The sequence below is a fragment of the Pararge aegeria genome, chromosome 25 (genome assembly GCF_905163445.1).
Source record: "Pararge aegeria chromosome 25, ilParAegt1.1, whole genome shotgun sequence".
Classification (NCBI taxonomy): Eukaryota; Metazoa; Arthropoda; class Insecta; order Lepidoptera; family Nymphalidae; genus Pararge; species Pararge aegeria.
Window position 1 is genome coordinate 3,027,073 of NC_053204.1, and position 21,482 is coordinate 3,048,554.

The 21,482-nt window shown below is 38.8% G+C and overlaps 2 protein-coding genes across 2 annotated transcripts in view; both read right to left on the reverse strand.

Moving 5' to 3' along the window:
* Positions 1–21,482, reverse strand: part of LOC120634907 — a 127,812-nt gene that overhangs the window by 105,987 nt on the left and 343 nt on the right. The gene's annotated exons all lie outside the window — the stretch shown is intronic.
* On the reverse strand, positions 17,555–19,936 carry LOC120634725 (uncharacterized protein K02A2.6-like). Its single transcript, XM_039905500.1, has one exon. The coding sequence runs from the start codon at positions 19,934–19,936 to the stop codon at positions 17,555–17,557; it is 2,382 nt and encodes a 793-aa protein (XP_039761434.1).

The following is a 21,482-nucleotide window of genomic DNA, read 5'->3' on the forward strand; positions in this document are numbered from 1 at the left end:
ATCGCGACAGCTGAATTAAGTATAGTACATATATTCCAGAATATATTGTGGCGATGCCTCGCATATCGCCACACCAACAATCAGTTTTACCCTCGCATATAGGTGTTTCACAACAAAAATAATTAGTGTTTTACGACTTTTCAAAATTCAGTATTATTTTTATTTCATACAAAAAAAAACATGTTATCTCTGTAAAGTGACATTACACTGTGCATCTTGTGATTCGACAACGTCGCTTAGCCAATTCGTGGTTCGCACGCTGTTGCCGATGTTATAATAGTACAAGTAGAGCATCTATGTAAAATATAGAATACTAGCTGTTGCCCGCGACTTCGTCTGCGTTTGATTTTGTTTTTTGATGTGGCGTTCATTTTAGTTGTAGTTCTAAAAAAATTTTAAAGTATTCAGTATCGCTAAGCCTTAAATGAGGGGTTTGCTGCTTTACACTGAGGAGTTCTGTCCTCTATCTCCAACCTCATTCAAATCCACACAAAGTTTGGGCAAAATAAAACACATATTATAACCCACAGTACCGAAAAAATATCGGATATTTGTCGGAGTTATGGTGTAAAATCGTCAAACACTTTCACCCCCTCTCCCAAAGGAACCGAGCTTAATGTCGGGATAAAAAGTATCCTATATTACGTCTAACACTTCCAAGAATATGTGTACACAGTTTCATGAGGAACGGTTAAGTGGTTTTTGCGTGAAAGCGCAACAAACAAACTTACATTGACATTTATAATATTAGTAGGGATAGGGAAGTTAGGATAGGGATAGGGATAGGGATATAATATTAAAAAAACTATCGAGTTAAAAAAAGTCGTAGAACAAAAGTTGTAATTAGTTTTAATGTAAAAAACTACAGGACGAGAGCTTTCTGGTATACTTTATTTGACCCTGTATGTAACATACAGGGTTAATAAACCTACTAGCTTTTGGCCGAGAGCCGTTCGTTTTCCAGTGATAAAAATTAGCCGATATCTGTCTTTTTATCTAATCCTTTATCAAAATAATGTTAATGGGTTGCTTGCTTAGGACGTGAACGAAGGACAAACAAACAAACAAACACTCATTTAGGATTAGGGTTTAGAAAAAACCTAGTTTATATAAGCAAATTAAATAAACCAATTTATTAAACTGACGTTTTAATAATAAGAATCAAATCAAAGAGCCGATTATAAAACATAATCAAAATTATTAACATAACGTTATAAAAAATGAGCTTTATGCTATAGAAATAGGATAGAAATTCCTATAACACAATTTGCGACAAACAACGAATAGAGCTGACTTTATGAATAAAAAAAAATTATGTAAACATATTCCTAATAACTAACCATTGCGCAGTTATCTTGTTTTAAGATAAAGAAGTTATGACGTCATTACTTCATACTTGTAAGTACCTTTACAGAATTTTTAAGGCCTCTGGCTTAGATATGTATATCTACTTTTCATTTAGCAAGATGTTATAAACAGTCCGCCTTATTAATAATAATAATAAAAATAATAATTCTGGATTTGGTAACTAACTTAGCGGTGATAGCGCATTGGGTAGGACTCCGACTTCACTTTCGTGGGAGAGAGTTCGAATCCCAGCAAGCACCTCTAAGTTATGTGCGTTTTATTAAAATATTATTTGCTTAAACGGCGAAGGAAAACATTGTGAGGAAACCTGCATACCTGAGGGTTACTCCGTAATAAATAAATAAATAAATATACTACGACAATACACACATCGCCATCTAGACCCAAAGTAAGCGTAGCTTGTGTTATGGGTACTGAGATAGCTGATGAATATTTTTATATGAATATAATACACATATATACTTATTATATACAGAAAAACACTCAGCCACTGAAAAACATTCATGTTCATCACACAAACACTCACACCACACCAGTTGTGGGAATCGAACCCACGGCCTTGGACTCAGAAAGCATGGTCGCTGCCAACTGCGCCACTCGGCCGTCAAAATGTTCTCCCAGCAAGGCTAGCAAAGCTATACGCGGGAAAGGATATCAATTTATCTTCTGCCACAGCTTTATCAACTCTCATAGCACTGACATACAAGTGGCAATAATATCCAAATAATACATGTGTATCGATTAATAAACGGGGGTAAACCTCTCCCATTCCATGTTCCAGTGATTTAGCAGGTGGGCACGTTAGTTATATCCCTCGTCAGGGGATATAATCGGGGTGCTAGCCCTGCAGGTGGATGAAGTCCACCAATCCGCACTGGGCCAGCGTGGTGGACTACGACCTTAACCCCCTCTCATTGTAGGAGACCCGTGTCCTGTGGGCCGGTAATGAGTTGATATGATGATGATAACAAAATTTGAAAAACCCCCGACTTGCAATAAAGTGTTCATTATTGTAATAGCCATATTCCCATTGAGGGAGTTGTGGAAAAATATGTAATCCGGCAATTAGTGGCGACGGCCATCTTGAACCGATTTTCATCAAACATAGCTAAGAACACAATCGACTAATTCACCTTTCAAACAAAAAAAAAAACTAAATCAAAATCGGTTGATCGGTTCCAGAAATACGATGCCATAGATATACACACACACAGACACGTTAAACTTATAACACCCCGTCGTTTTTGCGTCGGGGGTTAAAAACAATAGTTGTTAGCATCTTCGACTGCGGATCGCGGGGCCCCGAGTTCGATTTCCGGGCCGGCCAGTAATTGTAGTCTTACTGCTTAGCTACATCGCCCGCGTGGATGGGCACCCCTAAGACAGTCATATACATACAGACAGACTATAAACTCAAAAATGTTAGCGGTTGATCACCTGGCCTGATACCTACACACGCCATAAACATGTTGTGACGTCACAACGAGATTCATTAATACAGAATTGCTTTGATATTACTATTTTGCTTTATATAATTCGTAATAATAATTATCTAAATATTTAATGTTTTTCCAAATAGAATAATAACTTTACATTTTGTGAAATAACTTCCCGGAAACTAATATCGTAAAATATTATTATTGGTTCGTTTTGTTGTCAACATTGTAAACAGTACCTGAGCCGTTTAAAAGTAGAAGCATTACCTTCTCAAGCATTCATTCTGTATCTGTAGTAGTTGTAGGGGGAAAATCTGCTCGATTATATGTCAAATATAAAAAGTGAAAAATAGTATTATTCCAAGTCCTATCCCCACGTTCTCCAACACAGTATCCACTTTCAACTAATCGTGGTCGATACATTCTATCAACAATATGCTAATAAGTTTAATACAAGCAATAACATTCTCTATTCCAAAAGAATTAAGGACTAGATTTAGTGTTGCAACGGTAAATTACTAAGAGATTAGTCATTTTATAGTCTGCGATGAATCATAGTGTAAGAAAAACAGAACAGTAAACCCACTCGCAAGCCTACAGTTTAACCTTTTTTTTTGACATATTGCGGACTGAACCCTTACTTATATTAATAACTGGCTGTTATCCGCGACTTAGTTGGCGTACAATTTCCCATACTATTTTTAGTATTATAAATAAGTAATAAATATATAAACACAATACACACATCGCCATCTAGCGTAGCTTGTGTTATGGGTACTAAGATGACTGATGAATATTTTTATGAATAATATACATAATTGCTTAGATATAATATACACTAAACCAAACACCCAGACACTTCTTCACCACACAGACATTTTCCAGTTGTGAGAATCGAACCCACGGCCTCGGACTCAGAAAGCAGGGTCGCTGCCCACTGTGCCGTCAAGTCCGTCAAGTTATAAACTTACCCATACCTTTTTTAGTATAATAGTATAGTATATGTAGTACAGCTTATTGTGACAGAGCTCTTCCGAGTTAGCACTAACGTCTTGCTTATATCTGCCGCTAAGCGGCATTGTTGCAATGCTGTGTTCCAGTCTGAAGGACGTGGCTGTCGGTGTAATTGATGGCACATGAGGCTCAACACCTACGCTTCAAATTGATGGACACAGGGCGGCATGTTGCAGGAAGTGCTCCTGCATGCGTTGCTCTGTTTATAGGCGATAGTTTTCCACTTACCACCAGGTGTGCCGTCTGCTTGGTCCGGTCAATTATGACTACAAAAAAAAAAAAAGTGGAAAACCATCGCCACTATAAACAAGGCACACTTCGCTGCGCATTCTATAAGGAACACGCCCCGCAACGTATCAGGTATAATAATTTCATTTATTTATTTGCATTAACATGGGTTACATAATATGTGGTAAATAGTTACAAAATAAAATTGTTTCAAACATGTTTTGCCATGAAGGCGTACAAAAATTTTTTACCGATACAAATCTATTCAATAAGGCAATTTATCCGTGTTTTACTTTTATATCAATTCATTTAGTTTGAGTTAAAATAGTAAAATTAGGTAAATGTCAACTTCTTAGTCAACTCAAAATTCGCTACTTATATTATTCAAATTTAGAAATGTCTATTTATTGGTCTTTAAAATAATTGTTTTATAAATATAACCTAAAATAAACTATTTAAAACTAAATAAAATCTAAAACGTCCTCGAAACCACCGCAGCGAGGCACAGTTCCTAAGATGCTGGCAGCATTGCCCCTTTGGATGGCCAAACTAATTCGTTGGCCAAGGTAACTGCCCGCTCTAGGATCACCGGTAGACTCGATAACCCTTTTCGATAATTCTTTGAAAAGAGCTCTTGCCTCCGGACCCCACGGTCCCAAAGTCTCTACTCCAAAGAGCACAAAAATGAAGCTGCTATCCAGGTTTTCATATTTACGCCTCTTGGCCTGCTCTGCACTGGTAGCAGGCGCACCCACCAAATTTTAAATTTTTATTTATTGGTCAAATTTTATTTCAAGCCAAGTTTAAGCCTCTATGCCATTTTAAATTATTAGAAGAGCAACCTGGTTAGAGCAATAATTCACACTTAAGCTTTTTTATCGATTACGTAGTCCTTTATACTATAATAGGACTTCTCTATAAGGTTACGTAATACGTATTATTTAACCTATACACCCCTAAACGGTTTGTACGCGGCATCGTACCGGAATGCTAAATCACTCAGCGGTACGTCTTTGTAGGTAACTAGCCACTAGCCTCTTACTGGACCAGAGTGAATGCAGACATTATAAATCCTCAAATTGCCCTGCTTGGACCATAAAGAATTCAGAAATTATAAATTGCCCTGCCGAGGATAGAAACCGGGGCCTCCCATTTTAAACCCCAGCGCTAACCGGTGCGCCGGGGAGATCGTAACGCGGGCACGTCAAACAGTAGGCAAATCAAACCGCAGGTAAACATAGTCATTAAGCACTCCGCAAAACCGCATTCGATGCGTGTATTTATAAAGTAAAAAAATAAAATATACTATGACAATACACACATCGCCATCGCCATCTAGTCCCAAAGTAAGCGTAGCTAGTATTGGGTACAAAGATGACTGATGAATTTTTTAATGAGTTCTATAATTACGAGCGGTGACGTGGACACTGACAGTCCACCTGATCCACAAATTTAAAGTCGCGCATCGCGCTATGAAGCGAGCTATGTTGGGAGTCTCTCTTCGGGACAGAATTCGCAACGAGTAAATCCGTAGGAGAACCAGGGTCACCGACATAGCTCAAAGGATAAGCAAGTTGAAGTGGCAGTGGGCGGGTCATGTCTGTCTAAGGACCGATGGCCGTTGGGGCAGACGTGTTCTGGAGTGGAGACCGCGAATCGGTAAGCGCAGTGTGGGATGACCTCCAGCCCGCTGGACAGATGACCTTAAATAGGTGGCTGGAAGCGGCTGGATGAGAAAGGCGGAGGACCGTGTGTGGTGGCGCGCTCTTGGAAAGGCCTATGTTCAACAGTGGACGCTTGTGGACTGTTGATGATGAAACATAATTACTTATAATATACATATAAACACCGAGAGTCAAAGAACAGGGCCACTGCACATTGCGCCAATCGGCCGTCGAAAAAAAAAAATTAAAATAATAAATATACTACGAGAATACACACATCGCCATCTAGTCCCAAAGTAAGCGTAGGACAATAAAAGAAGGAATCTAAGGACGAGATTAATAGCCCTACCAACGGTTATCAGCGGTGATAGCCTAGTGGGCTAGGTGTAGTAGCAGTGGCGTGCACTTCATACATGGAAAAAACCCTAAAATTGATATATATAACTCGTATAGGAGGAGGATTTTTGCCATTTATGCAATTTTCCTGTTGTATGCATACCCTGGTAAGGAAACCAGAGCACGCCACTATGAAGTAGTAGTAGTAGTTTTCCATGCTTATTTCTGCCGCTAGGGACAATCGTGAAGAGAGACACGCGCGCTGTAGAGGGTCGGTAATGAGATGATGATTATGATGAAAGTTTAAAACAAACATGACAGGACGTGCACAAGGACGGACAACAGCTAGATAAAACACACACACTCACACACACACACACACTAACACTAACACACACGCACACATATAATCCTGTATAGGTAGAGTCTTAAATACAAGCTATTAAATACCAATACAATAAACGTAATTGAGGATATTAACGTATCTACATATACAATACATACATACATACATACATACAAAACATCACCCGCCATCTTTGGGTAATTAAACCAAACAATGTCACGCGTTGACATTGCAGTAGTGTTTCGCAATAACCATAATTGGTTCATTCATTAGTCAAGTGTTATCATCTTTGTGGACGTGAGAAAATTACATTACTTTGAAGGTATACATTTTAATTGGTTACACCTATAAAATAACAGGTGTTTAGTAAAGGCGATCAAAAGCCAGGTTCAGGTACGTATTAAATTCAAAATTAATTTATTTCAAGTAGGCCTAGTTTAAAGATATGCCCGATAATGACCACGCTGGGCAGGCGGGTTGGTCATCGCAGGGCTAGACTGATCGCCCCGGCGTCGCTGCTGCCCGACACCGGTCTGTGCCATTTGTTCAGCCTAGCCAATTCGAAGTGGTTATACCGCCACTTGACGGTCGCCAGAGCCTCGTCGGTTAAACGGCAGGGTGCACCACGTGCAGGTGAGGTTGGCAATTTGGGAGGCTGACTGGTACTAGCCACACCCACTTACACCATATCCGTAACACCATATCCGATAGGATCCGTAACGAAGTGATTCGCCATACTAAAGTGGCAGTGGACTGGTCACGTCTGTCGGAGGACCGATGGAAGTTGGAGTCGAAAGGTCCTCGAGTGGAGACCGCGTGTCGGTAAACGGAGTGTCGGACGCCCCCCAACTAGATGGAGCGACGACCTCCGAAAAGTGGCAGGCATCGACTGGATGAGGAAAGCCGAAAATAGGAAAAGTTGGCGCTGCTTGAAAGAGGCCTATGTCCAGCAGTGGACGCTCAAAGGCTGATGATGAGGCCTAGTTTAAAAGCACTTTTGAAACATCAAGTCAGTATGGTATAGTGACTCTACCACCGGTTCGGAAGGCAGGTTCTATCGAGAAGAGAATAGGATTTTCCAGTTTAACAATCTATTCAATTGTTTATGGTGACTGTACCACCGGTTAGAAGACACTAATATCGGACAGCCAAGTTTCACACAACATTAAAATGAGATTTTTGTACAATTGAATCAATTTAATCACCGGAATGACAACACTTTCAATTGTCAAGTGTTTTGTGAACGTGTTGCGCGTAAATGTTTACTCTCATCATTTTTCCCTAACGCGCCAAAATAAGTATAACTTGAAAAAAAAATCTAGTATTAAACCGGTGTAAACTTTTCATTTTTCAATGTCTTTGCACGTGGGCAAGTAAATTATATCCCTTGTCAGTGGTTATAATCAGCAGATAAAAACTCCCGCCTATGCAGAGGCGATGTGCCCATATTTTTGGCAGCGTCGCCCATTTGTATCGCCGTAACGGATTAAAAGGAAACTGGTAGGTCGTAAATAAAGTTAAGCTTTTTTTTTTTAAATGAGGAAACGGAAAGAGGAAACGCAATTTGGCCCGAATCGGCGACCATTAATTCGGCTCGGATGTCGACACAGATGACTGCAGTGGCGTGCACTTCATACATGCACTAAAGCGCTGCCTACCCTAACATTTTCATATAAGTGATTTTGACAATCTATTCCATTTTATTGCTTTATGCTTGCCCTGGTCCAAATTCCTGTGCACGCCACTGGTGTAGTTCCGCAAATATAGCATCGAGGTTATTATACAATTGATGAATTTCTTAATGACAAGGTTGCTTGGAAGCATCCGGTTCCGCTTTCATCTCTCACAAGATAGAAAAATGAATTTTAAAATGTTGTTGAAATTGGAAAAGAGCAACTGCCGAGTTTCTAGCCGGCTTCTTCTCGGTAGAATCTGCCTTCCGAACCGGTGGTATAGTCACTATACACAGACAGACGTGACGTTTCAAAAGTGCTTATATTAGGCCTACTTGAAATAAATGAATTTTGAATTTTGAAAAAAATAAAAACCGTTTCCAAATGCGAGTCACGCTCTCTCACTGTAAGGGTTCTGTACTTAAAACTTGGCAGGAAACAGCCGACCCCCCTGGCGCAGTGGTATAAAAGTGGGAAGTCTTGGGTTCGATACCCGGCATAGGCAATTCTGAAATTTACAATTTCAGATTTATTTCTAATCTGTCTGGCCACCACATTACGGACGTGCCGCCAAGCGATTTAGCGTTCCGGTACGATGTAGCGTAGAAACCGATTAGGTGCATAGGTTTAATATAACTGCTGCACTGATGGTACCTTGTAGGTGAGATTGCAGTCAAGGGCTAACATGTAGTAGTAAAAATAAGCATAACATAACCCATACACTTTGGCTAATCATATCAGTTAGTTTACAATATCCTTGAAAGGAAGGTGAAACCGCGGGGCACAGATAGATAATTTTTTTTTTAATACATTTTTTTTTATTCCTCTACAGGTCTGCCCTTGACTTGACCCACAGCATGGGTAGGAGAAAATTATCTTCCCGGGGAAGGGATAAAAAATTATCTTCTCCCACAGCTTTATCAACTCTCAGAGCATTGGCTCAGACAAGTGGAAATGATATCCAAATAATATATGTGTAATAATAAACGGTAGTAAACTTCTCCTATTCCATGTTCCCGTGCTTCAGCGGGGAATCGGGGCTACACTTTTGGTCCCCTGAGCCGTACTGGTTGTAAGTGATGATGCAGTCTAAGATGGTAGCGGGCTAACATTTTAGGGAGTATGTTAGTCATACCCCTAATCGCTTCTACGCGACATCGCAACGGAACACTAAATCGCTTAGCGGCACTTCTGTAGGGTGGTAATAAGCCACGGCCAAAGCCCACCAGACCAAACCAGAGAAAATTCAAAAATTTTAAATTCGAAAATCACCACTGCCGGGAATCGAATCTGGGACCTCCTCCTTCTATTCACAGCGCTCTCCGTTGCGCCAGGGAGGTCGTCAAATACATGTGACAAATAAATCTATTGTCGCAGGGTTTCTAGCCAGGGTCAGGGGTCCTAGCTTCGGGTTCTCGTCTCTCGTATCTGTGTGTGTTGTTTCGAACGTTTCTTCGTAGTTTCCATAATTTTTTTTCTATTTATTTATAAATATTATACTACGAAAAAACACATCGCTATCTAGCCCCACAGTAAGCGTAGCTTGTGTTACGTGTACTAAGATAGCTGATTAATATTTTTTTGTGAATATAATACAAATAAATACTTATAATATACAGATAAACACCCAGACACTGAAAAACATTCCTGTTCATTACACAAACATTTTCCAGTTGCGGGAATAGAACCCACGGGCCACGGCCTTGGACTAAGAAAGCAAAGTCGCTGCCCACTGCGCCAACCGGCTGACGATGTATTTACTGTGCAGCTTTACATCAAAGCTGTAAATTGGGCCATTCACGCTTCTGCACACATTAAAGCAATTAACGCTCAAGTGGTGCTGAAGATGAGTGCCAACCGACCCACTATGTACCCAATTATGTAATTCGAGGGGTGAAAGGCTATTTGGTTTAAGCGACATCTTGGGCGATATTGAGTTATATACATATTCGGAATCAGCAATTTTTTCTCCGTCGGATGATGCCGGATTCATTTAAATCTGAGCACTTTTTTGGCGCTTCAAACAACTCTATTTTTGGGTTGTTTCCAAAATGGCAGTGTATTATCTGACGTCGTTTTTGCATTAATTTATTACTAGTGTACTTGAACTATACAATGATTTAAAGAACCGAGACTTAAATCAGTAGGCCTTTCTCAGAAAAAAGATTCAATATCGGTTAAAGCGTTTTTCTTGTTTTTATTTTTTATTAACATGGGACTTAAATCATTTTGATATCCACGATTTACATGTCGTGATGTCGCTTAAATCATTTGTCCGTCAACAAAATACGACATGGAGTGTCGCTTAAGCTCTTTCAGCTGCATTTATTTTATACCTAGGGTGTTTCTTAAACTAAATAGCCGTTTTGTTTTAGCTATTTTGCATGTTCGTTAAAACATTTTGGTTCTACTATTATGAAAACCCTTCCATTCTGTGCACTTCTTTTGACCTCCAAAAGGTTCTCAATACGCCTCATGGCAATAATATGTTACTGTTTTATTCTAGAAAGTATGCTGTTTTTAATTTATGTTTCTACGAAAGCATCACAAGGAACGGTTTTTGTTTTATCTGGGGAGAATCTGAAGCAAAGAGGGGTGCAAATGAAATTGCCACTATTATAGAGAAGTACATACAGAATGTTGATTCTCGGGGCAACATTAAATTTTTGATCTTGTATTCAGATTCTTGTCCTGGACAAAACAAAAATAAAATAGTTCTTGCAGCAATACACAATGCTTTATTGCAATCGACCAATTTAGACTTTATTTAGAAACTTTATTTATTTTAACTGATGTGGTTGATTAAGACTGAAAGATAATAAATAAAAATATTGATGTTCCTACATTGAGACGTTTTGTACAAGAGTTCTACTTTATTATTATTACGTGACTTAATAAATACTTGAACTGATTCTGTGTATTTCTTTATTTATTCAATATCAGCACCCGAAATTTTTTGTGATAGCGGTATATTCAGGTTGTGTCAACAGCCATTGACTGATTTAGACGCTTAAAATGTTACATCCAACGTCACATTTTCAATACTATTATGTTACTTATGTGAATTAGCCAGTCAGTCAATTTAATCTCAATTGGCAGGTGAGATAAATAGCTTGCTACAGTTAATTTTGGGCTGCGTCACTTCATGCTGTTTGGCTTATTCTGAAAATATACTGCAGAGTCGCTTAGTATTTTTTTCCTGTAGCCAATTGTAGTTATGAAGTCACTTAAATCTTTTTTCCGTTCCCTGAAAAATAGTGGCTTAAGGCAATTCGTATTAAGCGACATTTATCTTCTTAATTAAAGGTCCGTTTTATATGGTATAAGCATCAACACCTTGACGTTTTCAAATTAATTTAAATTAAGTTTACTCCATTCCAATAGCTGAAGAAGGTTTTTTGTTATGATTTTTTTTCGGAAATTTTAAACTTTAAATGGCTCTCCTGTAAAGTTGCAAAAATGTCGCTTAAACCAAATAGCCTTTCACCCCTCGAATTGATAGTGCGCAAACCAATTTTTCTAGCTATTTTAAGCTGGTATCCAGGCTTCCAATTCAGCTAAAAAGGGACAGTTGATAAAACAATTTTTTATTGAATCAATCCCTATCTCTATCCCTACTAACCCTACTAATATTATAAATGTCAATGTAAGTTTGTTTGTTACGCTTTCACGCAAATACTACTTAACTTAACCGATCCTAATGAAATTTTGTACACATATTCTTGGAAGTGTTAGAAGTAATATAGGATGCTTTTTATCCCAACATTAAGCTCGGTTCCTTTGGAAGAGGGGATGAAAGTGTTTGACGATTTTACACCATAACTCCGCCAAAATAATAACCGATACATACCACGATAATATTTTGAATTTGTCGATATTTAGACCCAGTTGCATGGATCGTCGTCTCTGCCCGTAGTCCACCACGCTGGCCCAGTGCGTATTGGTGGACTCCACACACCTTTGAGAAGATTATGTAGATCTCTCAGGCATACAGGTTTCTTCAAAGTTGAAGCAAATGATATTTTATTACTTAAAACGCACAAACTTATAAAATTTAGATTGGCTCACTGGGATTCGAACTCGGCTACCTAAAAGTGAAGTCGAGCTACTACCCAATACGCTATTACCGCTCCGGTATTTATGTACATTATTTATCGGTTATCTTATTACCTATAACAGAAGCTACGCTAAATTTAGGGCTGGATGTCTTTTGGTCGCGGTTTTGTGCGAAAGCGTTCCCGTGGCCCTGCTACCAGGCGACATGTTGGAACACCGTGGGGTTTAAGTGGGGAAAAAAAAAAGGGCTGGATGTCTGTACGTGTATGTCGTTATTACATATTTATTTATTTATAGCATACCGCGTAGTTGGAAAGTCTTTCTCTGGAGGTTTTGACCACTGTGGCCGAAATTGGCCACGGAAACTGTGTTCTAAGATAAGTAATAACTGACCCAGCATCCTGTGAGCCGTCCTAATTTCACACATGTTAACTGTAGCTACATTACGTACGTTTGTGTCAAGTGTTCGTAGAAGGCTGCCTGCAGACTGCCGGAAATTTTAAACGAGGAAATAAAATATAAATAAAAATAACCTCGTCTGTTAGGTTATGACTACAAAACAAAATTAGTGAAGGTATATTCCCCAATTTTGTATTTAAGTAATAACTCGCGGAACAAGATGGCCGATCTGATCGCCTATATACAGAGCGATACTTCGTAGGGCACAAAAGGAACACATTTATTTTTTTATTTCACTAAAAGTTAGCCTTCGACTGGATTCTCACCTAGTTCCCAAATTAGTTGCCAAAAAAAATCTCTACAAACACTACTAAGGCATTATCCCACTTTACGTGGGGTACGACCGCCTGCCTTCCTTCAACATTACTTGGATGTTCTTGTTGGTAGAATTACCGCCACTTTTCCCATATATACGTATTCCCGTGTAATACTTTTAATAGGTACTTTTGTATGTGGTACTTAGACTTGCGAACCAGAAGTGACAAGCGATTGGCCTAGTGATAATAATAATAATAATAAATATACTCCAAAGAAAGCGTAACTTGTGTTATGGGTACTGAGATAGCTGATGAATATTTTTTTTATGAATATAATACACATAAATACTTATAACATACAGATAAACACCCAGACACTGGAAAACATGCATGCTCATCACACAAACATTTTCCAGTAGTGGGAATCGAACCCACGGCCTTGGACTCAGAAAGCAGGGTCGCTGCCCACTGCGCCCCTCGGCCATCTAGTGGGCAGCTACCTTTCTTTCTGATTCCAAGGCGGTGGGTTCGGTTCCCACAACTGGAAAATGTTTATGTGATGAACATGAATGTTTGTCAGTGTCTGGGTCTTAATCTGTCTGTATATTATAAGTATTTATTTGTATCTTATTTATAAAAATATTCATCAGTCACCTTAGTACCTATTACACAAGCTCCACTTACTTTGGGGCTAGATGTGCAATGTGTGTATTGCCCTAGTATATTTTTTTTTATGTATGTAGCACTTGTATTTCAGATCACATGCTGATTTGCCAGTAATTGGCTTAACACTATAATTTTGTTAGTTACAGTGATATGAACTGTTGGTGAACCTAATGAATGAATGAAAGAATACACTTTTATTGTACACCAAACAAAAAAAAAGTAGTTACAGAGATATAAAAAATAGAGAGGAGATAGTGATAGATATGCTGATATAATTAAATAATTATAAACAATTGAAATAAATAAGCGCTCACCAACGCCAGAGAGGTGGTCTCTCAGTTTGTAGTCCGCCTAAACAACGAATGAGCATTCATAATGGCTGCAACAGTAATTTAGCACTTGTTACTCTATATCATCTACTCTCAGTCTAATATTCACATTAGACGATAGAGGTCATTATACCGTTCAGTACCCTTAGTAAAAGACTCGCTGTACCCCGCAGTTTTACCCGCGTTAACTACAGGTTGCAGCAGAATCATACAAAGTCTAGTACAACTTTTTTTTAAATCGGAGCTTTCGATTATTACATTTAATAAATAATTAATAAATACACAATACACCCATCGCCATCCAGCCCCAAAGGAAGCGTAGCTTGTGTTATGTTAATATTTTTATGAACAATATACATAAATACTTATAATATATAGAAAAACACCCAGCCACTGAAAACATTCTTGTTCATCACACAAACATTTCCCAGTCGTGGGATTCGAACCCACGGCCTTGAACTCAGAAAGCAGGCTCGCTGCCTGCCCACTGCGCCAATCGGCCGTCAAACAACAGTCCACTGACCAAAGGCCTCTCCAAACCGTAGGGTATGCCTGTAATCATCACACTGCGTAGACAGGTTTGGTGATCACAGTAAATTGCAGTAGTAGTACAGAGGATTCTGCTGCCTGTAATCTGTTATATTCCCATAATCGCCTCATATTGTATCTGGCAGGAAGGGGAGTTGTGTTGACAATTATATTTTGATCTGCCGTATATGGCTAATAGTTGAGTTAATAACATCAAAACCCCCTGGTTAGTTCATTGTGACAACAATCTCAGCACTTCTTCATGCTTCATTACTTTTTCAGTTTCATGACTTAGTAAGTGAGTTATATTGGTAACTCTGATAAGGATCTCCTCATTTCTGATTTGATCATAAATGGGTAACACAATAATATAAATTGAACTAATAGCTGTTGCCCACGACTTCTTCTGCGTTTGATTTCGTTTTTTGATGTGGCATTCAATTTAGTTGCAGTTCTAAAAAAAAATTAAATATTCAGTATCGCTAAGCCTTAAATGAGGGGTTTGCTGCTGCAGCTGAGGAGTTCTGTCCTCTATTTCCAACCACATTCAGATCTACACGAAGTTTGGGCGAAATTATAACTCTGAAGTACAAAAATAATTATTTAAATTGGTTCTAATTTGTCAGAGTTACTGTGTAAAATATTCAAACACTTTCATGCCCTCTCGCAAAGGAAGCGAGCTCAACGTCGGGATAAAAAGTATCCTATATTACTTCTAACACTTCCAAGAATATGTGTACAAAGTTTCATGAGGATCGGTTAAGTAGTTTTTGCGTGAAAGTGTAACGAACAAACTTACAGTGACATTTATAATATTAGTAGGGATTACACGAGATTTGCATAACCACAATAAAATCTCCACATCACCTGGACCCCTAATTAGCTAATTCATATATAGTGTTTGGGTTTCATGGGGTAAGTTTAATTGGCTTAGCAACAATGGCGGGAGTGTGGTGAATACACAATTGCATATCTTACTCTATATATATATATATATATATATATCATGAATAAATGTATATACTTTTGTTGTACACCACAAAAAGTATATAAAACTGAAGGTTAATACAACAAAACAGCATATACAATTCGGTTGTCTTATAGCTACATAGCTCTTACAGGAAAACCATCTATACATATAAAAGCGAAAGTGTGTGGGTATGTTCCGTATAGGCTCTGAAACAACTCAACCAATTTCAATGAAACTTTCAGTGAATCTCCGGTATGATGATTCATGGGTTGATAATATGTATATATATTAATATGTTTAAGAACATAAATAAAACTAGAGAGTTCGCAATAACAATATGTATTAGCTAGGTAGCTTGACTCGAACTGACTTTGTCATACAATATTTCAACATACCCACTTAATTCACTTTATTAAACAACAAAGTAAAAAAGTACCACATAAGTTCTTCTTAAATGTATACACTTGACTGTATATAACATACCTCCCCAAAAAGAATGATTTTACAATAACCAAAGAATATATATACTTCTAAAAATAAACTAAATCTAATCAACCAACAGAATACAAACCAAACTTAAAGCGAATATAAATCAAATAACTAATTCAAGTATAATCCCCAATTTTGATAATTATTAAGTCACTTAAGGTCTCTGGTACGGTGACTTAGAACACATACTACATTTATTTTTGATTTTGCCTGTCCTTTCCGAGGTAGAAGGAATCCCTAACATTTCAGCCCATTGAGAAGAATCTGGTATGGTAATTATTGCCTCAGATCCTTGACTACTTCCTTCTTTTCCCTCATTTAAGTCCTCATTCATGTTCTCATCAGTTTCTTCAGTTCCTTGGTTGGGCACTGGAGTTCCATTATTTTCCTCTTTTTCTTCTGTCTGAGTTGTTGCCGCTGTTTTTTTAATTAATTGATCAATATGTCGATTAACAATCACACCATCATTGGTTTCAATCTTGTAGCTCGATGGACCTATTTTTTCGTTTATGATACCTGGTAGCCATCTTGGCCCCATATTGCTATAATTTCTGTACATTATCTGTTGACTTACATTAGTCTGTCGTGGCTTCTTTTGGTTATTGTTGCTTATCTGTTTCTCTGTCTTCTTATTTTGCAGGTTATCTGGATGCAGAGTATCTAAAAGTGTTCGTAGACGCCTCTTCATTAACAATTCGGCAGGGCTTTTGTTGGTTGTTGTGCATGGCGTACTTCTAAGCGCCAACAATAAATTAGGAATTCTAACCTCCCATGATAAGGAGTCCATTTTCTTTAGCTTATCTTTTATTGTCTGTACCATCCGCTCCGCTAACCCATTAGTAGCGGGGTGGTAGGGTGCAGTAGTCACATGCCGAATATTATTAGCCTTCAAGAACTTCTGCATTTCGCTCGATACAAAAGAAGTGCCGTTATCAGACACCAACATTTCACACAACCCGTGTGTTGCAAAAGCTGATCTCAAAAGTCTTATCACTGTAGCTGACGTTGTGTTGTTAACCATATATAGTTCAGGCCATCTTGAGTGTGCGTCAACAATTATTAAAAAATACTTGCTATGAAACGGTCCAGCAAAATCAATGTGGAGTCTTGACCATGGTCTTGCTGGTGTAATCCATTCATGACTCGTCTTTGGCGGCATATGTCGGTTTTCTAAGCACTTTGTGCAACTGCCGATTAACGATTCGACATCTTCATTGAGCCCTGGCCACCACACATAGCTTCGCGCTACTGCTTTAGTTTGTACTATTCCTGTATGTGATTTGTGTAAAACTTGTAATACCTGTTGTCTAAAGGATCTTGGCACTACTACCCTGCAACCAAGGAGTATACAGTCATTTTGCAACGACAACTCTAACCGGTGTAACCAAAACGGTCGTAATTCTCTATCTTTTACTTTTGCAGGCCACCCGCGCTGAATATAGTGTACCACTTGACACAAGGTTTTGTCTTGTCTTGTCGCTGAAGCTATGTGTTCTGCATCATAGGGAAAGTCTTCAGATGTTTCAGCCATTAGCAAAATGTCGCAAAATTGCTGTTCAGGCTGTTCTGGAACCGGTTGTGGCCATCTACTTAGGCTATCCGCACTACCAATCTTTGGTCCAGGTTTGTATGTTATTTCATAGTTATGTGAAGTAAGTGCAATAGCAATTCTAGTCAACCGAGGTGAGAGCATGTTGGGCATAGGTTTATTGGGGTCAAAAATCCCGAGCAGTGGCTAGTGATCCGTGATTATACGAAAACGTCTCGCCATCAGGTAGTTATGAAATTTGGTAATCCCAAACATAATCGACGCGGCCTCTTTATCAAGTTGAGAGTAACGCCTTTCATGCGAATGTAACGTTCTAGATGCCATTGCAACTGGGCGATCTGTACCATCTTCCATCTCATGAGACAATACAGCTCCCACTCCGTACTCAGAACTATCACACGTGAGTATTACGGGCTTGTTTACGTCGTAATGTATCAAAGTCACGTCAAATGTAAGTAACCTTTTCGCTGTCTCAAATGCATTTTGTTCTACCTTCGTCCATTTCCAATCCTGTTCAGTATCCAATAATCGATGTAAAGGCTCAAGTATAGTCGCTTTGTTTTGTATGAATCGCTCATAGAAGTTATAAAGCCCAAGAAATGCTTGTAACTCTTTTTTGTTTTTAGGGGCTGGAGTGTTTACTATTGATTCCACCTTACTCGGTGCCGGATGTATGCCTTCCGAATCAATAACAAATCCTAAAAATTCCACCCTCTCTTTAGCGAACTTGCATTTATTTTTGTTTAAACGAAGTCCAGCTTTTTCGATTCTTTCAAGTACGACGTCTAGCCTCTCGTGCATTTCTAACATTGTACGCCCACAGATGATAATATCGTCGATCAAAACTGCAACTCCTGGTATACCAGCTAGTAACGACGTCATTAATCGTTGGAAAATTCCTGGGCATGCCTTTACACCAAATGCCAGTCTGTGCACAGTGTACAGACCCTTACATGTATTTAAAGTGAGCAGCTTTGATGTATTGTCGTCTACAATGACTTGTGTATAAGCTCGATCTAAGTCAAGAGTTGTAAAGAATTTTCCACCGGCCACCGTTGCAAAAACTTCATTAGCCGTTGGCATTGGATACGTATCGGACTCAGTTGCCTCATTGACTGTACTGCGGTAGTCTCCGCACAATCTTATTTCCCCAGACTTTTTTACTATAGGGACCACCGGGGTAGCCCATTCCGAAAACGAAACTGCTCGCAATACTCCTTCTCGCTCTAGCCGGTCTATTTCCTTCTCCACTCGTTCTCGAAGCGCATATGGCACTGGGCGAGCCTTAAGAAATCTTGGGTTTGCGCCTGATTTAACATGAATAGCTACTGGATTACCTTTGTAAGTACCAAGGCCATCCCTGAACACTTCTCCGTGATTGGCTATTACTTTTTCCATCTGTACAAGATCACCATTAGCAACAAAATTTATATTCATAGTTATTTTGAGTGGTGATAACCAATCTCGGCCAAGCAAGTTTGGCCCGGTGCCTTTAGCCACTATGACGTTCAGAACTTGAACGATATCCTTAAAACGGACCGATACAGTAGCCTGTCCTAGAAGTTTGACTGGAGTCTCGTTCCACGTACGCAGAGACAACTGCACCGGTTGTAGAGAGTCGCGCGGGAGGCGTTTGTCGAGCACGTTCCATGTGCGCTCGTTAACAAGAGAGAAACTGGCACCTGTATCTACTTGCATACGAACGCGCACGTCTGCTATTATAACCTCCACTTCGTAGGGAGGGACCCGTGCTGTACTCCGTATGCTATATATACCGTTTAAATGATCATCTTCCTCTGTTAAGTTGATGTCTCTCTTGTTATTCGTCTTATTTTTCTTTATACAAATTTTTTCAATGTGACCGCGTTTCTTGCAATATCGGCAAATCGCGTTTAAAAATCGGCACTCCCCGGGATGCCGGCTTCCACATCGATAGCACATGCGCGACGGCGTTGGTTGCACCGCGTTAACGTCCATCGGCTCGCCAGCTTCTGGAGCGGGCGTAGCTGCGTCGGCGGTCGCGCCGCTGCTGTTGCTGGCGGTGGCGTGAATCATGCGCACGTCGCGCCCCGCGCTCTCGGATGCCAACATAGCATCCACCACGTCTTGATATCTTAAGTTGTCCTTTTTCAAAAGTTCGTATTGTAATCTACTATCACTCATCCCGCACACGAGTTTGTCGCGCAACATTCTTTCTAAATCGGTAAAGTTACATTTCGAACTAAGTTTTCTCACATCAGCTATAAAGTCCGATACAGACTCACTACGTTTTTGATCGCGTTTGTAAAACTTAAACGACATCGATATTTCGTTAGGCTTCGGGCTATAGTGTTTACCGAGAAGAGTTTCTATTTCCGCAAAAGTCACTTCAGTAGCCTTTCTCGGCGTAATTAAAGCAAGTAAAGTGTCGTACACCCGCGAACCACAAACTGTAAAAAAGTTAGCGCGTTTAACATTATCTACAATGACGCTATTCGCCTCGAAACAAAACTTCAATCGATCTATATAACTGTCCCAATTTGACGAGTCCGGGTTGTATTCTTCAAATCTTATTGCTTTTTTATCCATTTTGTATAATTTTCTCCACACGTCGCCACTAATATGTTTAAGAAAATAAATAAAACTAGAGAGTTCGCAATAACAATATGTATTAGCTAGGTAGCTTGACTCGAACTGACTTTGTCATACAATATTTCAACATACCCACTTAATTCACTTTATTAAACAACAAAGTAAAAAAGTACCACATAAGTTCTTCTTAAATGTATACACTTGACTGTATATAACATATATATATATATACATATTATCAACCCATGAATCAGAAGGGTTTGGGCTGTAGTCTACCACAGTGGCTGGTGTGGATTAGTTCACTACTCATCATCATCATCATCATGTCAACCAATCGACGTCCACTGCTGGACATAGGTCTTTTGTAGGGAGTTCCACAATACACGGTCCTGGGCCGCTGTTTGTTTTTACTCAGTAGACAAATATTTCATTACTTAAATAAATATAAATATTCTATGACAATACACACATCGCCATCTAGCCCAAAGTAAGCATGGCTTGCGTTATCATTAATAAGATGATTGTTGAATATTTTTAGGAATAATATACATAAATACTTATAATATACAAAAAAAACACCCAGACACTGAAAAACATTCATGTTCATCACACAAACATATTCCAGTTGTGGGAATCGAGCCCCAGCCTTGACTCAGAAAGCATGGTCACTGCCTACTGTACCAATCGGCAGTCACCCGAAACTGAAATACCTATATATATACTACAATACTGATTCAATATAATATATAAAAACTATGCTTACTAGTTCAATTGCAGAAACACAAGAGTTCTTAGTAGAGGCCCCACTTAACCACTCTGTTTCCCTCAATTTAGTTTGTCAAACATGCATCAGACATTTTCTCTGTATCAAAAGGTTCATTAACATAAACTTTCATAGCTCATAGGATACCTATATGTACATACACACACCTGACTAGTAAATCTCTGAATATAGTTGTTTACTATCAACGCTTAAGTTATCAATGTGCTGTCTCCTGCTCACAGTAACTATAATGTGTATAACATAAATGTAGTATAATGTTAAGAATTAAGAAGAAGCAGTGTTTTGTCGCACTTCAATTAAAAGAACCTTTTAAATGTATTAAGTATGATAAAACACTGAATACTTTTCTACTAACTATACCGAAATGATTCCATGTTTATTTACAAGGTCTCGAATTTATACAATTTAGGCAATATATAAGTTATTGTTTTTGGCCAAAATACATCACAAATTCTCGTTTTTTTTTCAAGGCTAAAGTTGTAGGGCAAACAGCCATAAATTCAAAGTGAATCAATATATTTATTTCATGTTTATCCTCAAGTTTAATGTAGGTACTTTAAAAACGTTTAATTAATCAGGTGGTTGCCCTAAAACGAGTTTTATAGAAGTAACTTGGGTTCGCCAACAGGCGAAATTTAAATTCATGTGTAATTTCATACGAGATTTTACCTTTTAACGAGGTCAACTACCGAGACAAAAAAAAATTTTGCAATGAAAGTCAAATAAGGCAAAAACGTCTTGCCCCTCACGTTACTGGTT

What these genes read in the sequence shown, in the direction of transcription:
- LOC120634725 (XM_039905500.1), bottom strand. Translation starts at nt 19,936, where the DNA reads ATGGATAAAAAAGCAATAAGATTTGAAGAATACAACCCGGACTCGTCA.